The sequence below is a fragment of the Cebus imitator genome, unplaced genomic scaffold (genome assembly GCF_001604975.1).
Source record: "Cebus imitator isolate Cc_AM_T3 unplaced genomic scaffold, Cebus_imitator-1.0 Scaffold190, whole genome shotgun sequence".
In the NCBI taxonomy this organism is placed as follows: domain Eukaryota; kingdom Metazoa; phylum Chordata; class Mammalia; order Primates; family Cebidae; genus Cebus; species Cebus imitator.
The window spans coordinates 878,692-885,469 of NW_016107505.1; the positions used below are offsets into that span (position 1 = coordinate 878,692).

The 6,778-nt window shown below is 42.9% G+C and overlaps 1 protein-coding gene across 1 annotated transcript in view; it reads left to right on the forward strand.

The window, feature by feature from the left end:
* NLRP9 (NLR family pyrin domain containing 9) overlaps nucleotides 1–6,778 on the forward strand; it is a 31,745-nt gene that overhangs the window by 14,583 nt on the left and 10,384 nt on the right. Inside the window, exons 4-5 of the mRNA XM_037745049.1 lie at nucleotides 1,509–1,676; nucleotides 3,427–3,446. Of these exons, the coding sequence (XP_037600977.1) occupies nucleotides 1,509–1,676; nucleotides 3,427–3,446 (188 nt within the window). The remainder of the gene's footprint in view (nucleotides 1–1,508; nucleotides 1,677–3,426; nucleotides 3,447–6,778) is intronic.

Sequence of the window (6,778 nt, forward strand, 5' to 3'; positions counted from 1 at the left end):
ACGGGGTTTCACCATGTTGACCAGGATGGTCTCGATCTCTTGACCTCGTGATCCACCCGCCTCGGCCTCCCAAAGTGCTGGGATTACAGGCGTCTTTTCTTTTTTTTTTTAAAGATGAGGTTTCAGCAGGATGGCCAGGCTGGTCTTGAACTCCTGACCTCAGGCGATCCACCCACCTCGGCCTCCCAAAGTGCTAGGATTACAGGCGTGAGCCACCGCCCCCAGCCAGAATTCTGTCATTTCTTAAAGTTGACTAGGAGAGAAATCAGGGTGTACTCATCTGCTGTAATACCAGGAGTCTCATGCAGCAGTTTTTACGTGTCATGTATTTATACTTATTGTGTCTGGTTTGTAAATACACATTTATCAGGCTAATATATAAATATATATTTATCTGGTTTATATATGAATTTTGTCTGGTTTATAAGTACATATTCTGGTTTGCAAATACATATTTATCTGGTAAATATCTGGTTTATAGATACGTATTTGGTTTATAAATACACATATGGCAAATACATGTAGATATTAAAATAAAAGCCAACATGAATTGGCCGTGTTGCAGGCATTACAATAAATGCTAATTTCTTTTTTTTGAGATGGTGTTTTGCCCTTGTTGCCCAGGCTGGAGTGCAATGGCGTGATCTCAGCTCACTGCAACCTCTGCCTCCCAGGTTCCAGCGATTATACTACCTCTGCCTCCTGAGTAGCTGGAATTACAGACACGCACCACCACACTTGGCTAATTTTTCGTATTTTTAGTAGAGATGGGGTTTCGCCTTGTTGGCCAGGCTGGTCTCAAACTCCTGACTTCATGTGATCCGCCTGCCTCAGCCTCCTGAAGTGCTGGGATTACAGGTGTAAGCCACTGTGCACGGCCTTAAATGCTAATTTCTCAATCACCATGACTGTATTTTTAATTTTATGAAGAGTCTGGACCACACAGCCATTGGGTTATTTGCCCAATCTTGCAAAAGCAACAAGGAGAAGAGCAAAATGTCAAATCCAGTTTTCTGTAATTCTGGAGCCTGAGTTTTTTTTGACAGTGCTTAACATTGTCTCCTTTATTTAAAAAATCTTAGTTTTGAAAAGGAAATGGGTTCTTTCCTTGGGTAACGATTTTGCTTGGAGCATTAACTCAGATATGTGCCTATCTGTTTTATGTGAGGCATTAATCTTGGAACACAAAGAGGTACAAGCATAGTTTGTCCCTGTTCTCAGGGGCTCAGTTTAACATGGGATTCATCTGACTCATTTTCCTTCTGTGCTTCGTGTTACGTACTAGTGGACAGACTAGGAAGAAACAGGAAAATTCTCAAGAGCTTGAGCCTCTGTGCTTGTCTGGTGTCTGGAGATACCATCGAGAAATAATTTATGAGCAGGAGTAACCAGAATTCCAGAAACAGTGTTGTGAGGCCAAGTATTCAGGGCAGGAAGAATCGTACAAGAGGTGTCTGGCTTTGTGCTGGGATCTCGTTGCATGACTGTATTTTTTTAATCTTTTGCAGGCTTACTTTTATGTCTAACTTTGGACATGATTCAGAATTATTTAGGGCTGTTCTTCACAACCCTCACCTGAAAAGTCTGAGCCTGTATGGCACTGGCCTCTGCCGCACCGACGTCAAGTACCTGTGTGAGGCGCTGAGGCACCCGATGTGCAAGATCGAAGAGCTCATGTGAGTCTGGGCTGTTGGTGCCAAATGGTGTTTTCCCCAAGGTGGGCTTTGCAGTTTGAATGTTCTCGTTTTCCTTCTGGAGGGTCACTGCATCAGTCCTCACCTCTCTTGTTTTTCATCTTTTGGATCTCGGTCTGTCTGGTAAGGTGAAGGAAGATTCCAGTGGGCAAGGCCTGCTCTCAGAAGGTTTGTTTTCACCTTTCCGTCTCACTTTAATTACTTTTTTTTTTTTTTTTGAGACAGGGTCTCACTCTGTTGTCCTGACTGGAGTGCAGTGACACAATCTTGGCTCACTGCAACCTCAGCCTCCTGGGCTCAAGCAATCCTTCCACCTCAGCCTCCTGGGTGGCTAGGATTACAGGTGCACGCCACCACACACAGCTAATTTTTATATTTTCTGTAGAGATGGGGTTTCACCCTATTGCCCAGGCTGATCTCGAACTCCTGGTCTCAAGTGATCTGCCCGCCCTGACCTCCTAAAGTACTGGGATTACAGTACTCCACATGGGCCGCTGCACCCAGCCTCATCTCATGGACACCTCACTTGATACTTCTTGGTTCTACTGTCAACAAACCAGGATAAAACAACACCATTTTTTTCCCTAAAGATATTTATAGAAACTTAAAAGTGAAGCATGTTAATGATCACAAGTGTGATTGTCTTAATTCGGCAGTTGACAGCATTAAAGCCAAGGAAAACGTGACTTGCCCAAAGTAACGTTTCTCTTGAAAATTTTCTGGGCTGCCCCTATCTAATTGGGTGATTTTTAGGAGAGCCTGTGTATCTTTCAAAAGAGAACAAAGGGAAGTCATTGGGGCAGCAATAAACAAAGTCAGCTCATGAAACCCGCCAAGAGAATAATACGGTCTTCTCTCTCCCAGTTCACTGTCTTTTTGTTGCAGTAACCATCAAAATGTAATTGACAGATTCACATATACTCTGTTAATTTTATGCATCCAGATTTATCGGGAGAAAGAGGCAGGTTCTGTGCATAAGGGTTGTTTGTAGAACTGCTGTGGATATCATTCCTCATTGAAGCTGTTTCCGTATCATGGCAACTTTAAAAAAAAAAAAAAATTATACTTTAAGTTCTGGGGTACATGTGCAGAACGTGCAGGTTTGTTACATAGGTATACATGTGCTATAGCAGTTTGCTGCATCCATCCCCCCGCCCCACCCTATCATCTACATTAGGTATTTCTCCTAATGCTATCCCTCCCCTATCCCCCGTCCCCCTGCTCTCCCTCCTCTAGTCCCATAGGCCCCAACAGGCCCCGGTGTGTGATGTTCCCCACCCTGTGTCCATGTGTTCTCATTGTTCAACACCCATTTGAGTGAGAACATGCGGTGTTTAGTTTTCTGTTCCTGTGTCAGTTTGCTGAGACTGATGGTTTCTAGCTTTATCCATGTCCCTGCAAAGGACATGATCTTGTTCCTTTTTTTATGGCTGCATAATATTCCATGGTGCATGTGTGCTACATTTTCTTTATCCAGTCTATCATTGATGGGCATTTGGGTTGGTTCTAAGTCTTTGCTATTGTGAACAGTGCATGACAACCTTTTTTTTTTTCAACTTCTACTCTTTCTCTTCTTGGGAAACTTTGAAAATTCCATAGTATTTTGCTGTTTCATAATTACATTATTTGTATAGGGTTTCATCTATTAAATATTAACATAATGATTGGGGAACATAATGTAGGTAGAAATGTTGCCTTTTGGGGCAGACTAACCATTCTTCATTTACTTCAGTGTGGTGGTGGTGGTGGGAGGTAGAGGAGGTCTTCAAATCAGGTTCTCTCTAGCTAAGTAGTTGTCAATGGGGAGAGTTTTGTCTCTTAGGGGATGTCAATGTTGAGAGGCACGTTCAGTGATCACAACTGAGTTGGGGGGTGCTGCTGGCATCTGGTGGATAGAGACCAAGCCCATTAATCTGTTTTCACGCTGCTGGAAAAACATACCTGAGATTGGGCAATTTACGAAAGGAAGGGATTTATTGGATTTACCATAGTTCCATATGGCTGGGGCGGCCTCACAATCATGGTGGAAGGTGAAAGGCACATCTCACGTGGTGGCAAACAAGAGAAAAGAGCGTGTGCAGGGAAATTCCCCTTTATAAAACCATCAGATCTTGTGAGACTTAACGGTCACGAGAACAGCATGGGAAAGACCTGCCCCCATGATTTAATTATCTCCCACTGGGTCCCTCCCATAACACGTGGGAATTATGGGAGCTACGTGATGAGATTTGGGTGGGGACACAGAGCCAAACCACATCACCAAGGTTGCTGCTAAATACCCAGTAATGTACAGGACAGCTCCCCAACAATGAAGGATTATCTAGTCCAAATGTCAGCAGTGCTAGTCTGTGAAGTGTCCTAGGATAGATGAGAGTGATGCTTCTCTTCTGGTGGTGGGAGTGGTCAGCTTGGCTAAAACAGAATGAGATATTTGCTTAAATCTAATGCAGGGCTCTTGTACTAGGAAAAAAGCCATTCTATAGTATGCAGAGGCCCTGGACAAACATTTTTATGGATACTGCCACCTTAATTCATGTGTGTCTGGAAACCTTTATGACAAACACCTGTTTTTCCACATCAGCCATTTTACTTTGTCGCTGTTTACTTTTTATTGAAAGATTATTATATTCACAGGAAATCAGTATAGAGAAGTCCCACGTACCAATCATCACCCAGCTTCCACCAAAGGTAGCACCTTACATAATACCAGTGCATTCTTACAACGAGGAAATTTTACTAATGAAATGTACAAAGCTGTTTTAATTTTTAAATTAAAAACTTTTTTTAAGATGGAGTTTCACTCTTGTTGCCTAGGCTGGAGTGCAGTGGCGCCATCTCGGCTCACCATAACCTCTACCTCCCAGGTTCAAGTGATTCTCCTGCCTTAGTCTCCCAAGTAGCTGGAATTACGGGCATGTACCACCATGCCTGGCTAATTTTTTGTATTTTTAGTAGAGACAGGATTTCTCCATGTTGGCTAGGCTGGTCTCAAACTCCTGACCTCAGGTGATCCACCAGAGTCAGCCTCCCAAAGTGCCGGGATTACAGGTGTGAGCCACTGCGCCCAGCCCAAAGCTGCTTTTAAAAAATAACTTTTTATAAAACTTGCAGTGAAACTAGACTTAATCAGTATCTTTTAACCAGAGGCTTCCCTGGATTATACTCCCATGAAATGAACGTGTTCCACTTGTCCCACCTTCTCACCAACATTTGATGGCGTTGATCTTTTCAAATCCATTCTGCTTAGGGCATAATGTGTGAGTGGATTTAATTTGCATTTCTCTGATGACTAAGAATTTGAGTGCCTTTTGATATGTTTGACTTTCTGGGCTTCCTGTTGTGATATGTCTGTCTGATGTGCTGGTGTAGCCCATTGTTTTAATGGGTTGTCTTTTTCTAATTGATTGATGGGTGTTCTTTCTATTTTGGGGAATGAATCCTAGGTCAAATACATATGCATTGCAAATATCTTCTATGTGGTTTGGTTTTCCACATTCTTAACATCATCTTTGATAAGAGAGATTCCTTATCAAAACTAAATTGATCTTTTCATGTTCAGCTGTCTTTTCCATGTGTTTAGGGAATTGTTGCCTCTTAGAGGCTTATGCTTGTGATCCCAGCACTTTGGGAGGCTGAGGCAGGAGGATCACTTGAGGCCAGGAGTTGGAGACCAGCCTGGGCAACACAGTGAGACCCCCATCTCTTAAAAAAGAAATTCACTAGGTATGGTGGTGTATAGCTGTAGTCTCAGCTACTCGGTAGGCTGACACAGGAGGATCTCTTGAGCCCAAAAGTCCAAGGTTGCTGCAGGGAGCTGTCACCACGTCACTGCACTCCAACCTGAGTGACAGGGTAAGACCCAGTTTCAAAAGAAAAAAATAATTGTTTCCAGGCCCAAAGTCATACATAACTTCCTATGCATTTTTCCCTAAAAGTCTTATTTTACCATGCAAAATTGGGGCTATAATCTACTTTGAATTAATGTTTCTGTGCAGTATAAAGTCAGATTTAAGAAAAATTTTCACACATGAACACAGAATGCTGTTGAAAGATGACTTTTTCTGAAGTGAACAACCAACAGTAGTTACTTTTATAAACCAGATGACCATGGTGTATTCCAGGTGACCATGGTGTATTTATGAGCCACAAATGCCTCTTTTGATTTTAATTTTGAAGATTCTTCCCCTAAACATCAGGGAATTGTAGGTTTTCAATGTTTTGTTCCTTTTTTTTTTTTTTTCCCCACCCAGGCTGGAGTGCAGTGGCACGATCTCAGCTCACTGCAACCTCTGCCAACTGGGTTCAAGTGATTCTCCTGCCTCAGCCTCCCAAGTACCTGGGACTACAGGCATATGCCATTCTGGCTTCCATGCTCTTTCTAAGTGTAGCCATCAGTATTTCACCAGGGTAGGCAGCATGTCTCTGGCTAATTTTAAGGCTTTTTCTTTCCCTCTAATTTTGTGCGGTTTTGGTATTTCTTTGTATTTAAACTGCTTAAAAATTCACTGAGCTTCCTACATTTGTGGATGAATGTTTGCACAGGCTTCTGAGGACACTTTACCATGATCTCTATCTTTAAATATTGCTTCTGTTCCATCTTATCTCTAATTTCCTCTTGGTCTGGGACGAGAGATCCCCATCATACTTTCAAGAGGCTTGAAGAATGAGGAGATTTCTATGGGGTACATAAGATAATTTGATAGAGGCATGCAATAAGTAATAAAAAGTTAAAAGACTGAGGAACTTTCTAAAAATTATCATAATGGACAGCAAACAATCCATGCAAAAAACTTGCAATATGCATTGCCCTTTGGGTAGGATGGAGAGAGAGATCTGAAGGCAGCTGTGGGCCGGGTGTGGTGGCTGGTGCCTGTAATCCCAGCACTTTGGGAGGCTGAGGTGCGCAGATCTCTTGAAGTCAGGAGTTTGAGACCAGCCTGGCTAACATGGTGAAACCCTGTCTTTACTAAAAATAAAAAATAGGCTGGGCGCGGTGGCTCAAGCCTGTAATCCCAGCACTTTGGGAGGCCGAGGCGGGTGGATCACGAGGTCAAGAGATCGAGACCATCCTGGTCAACATGGTG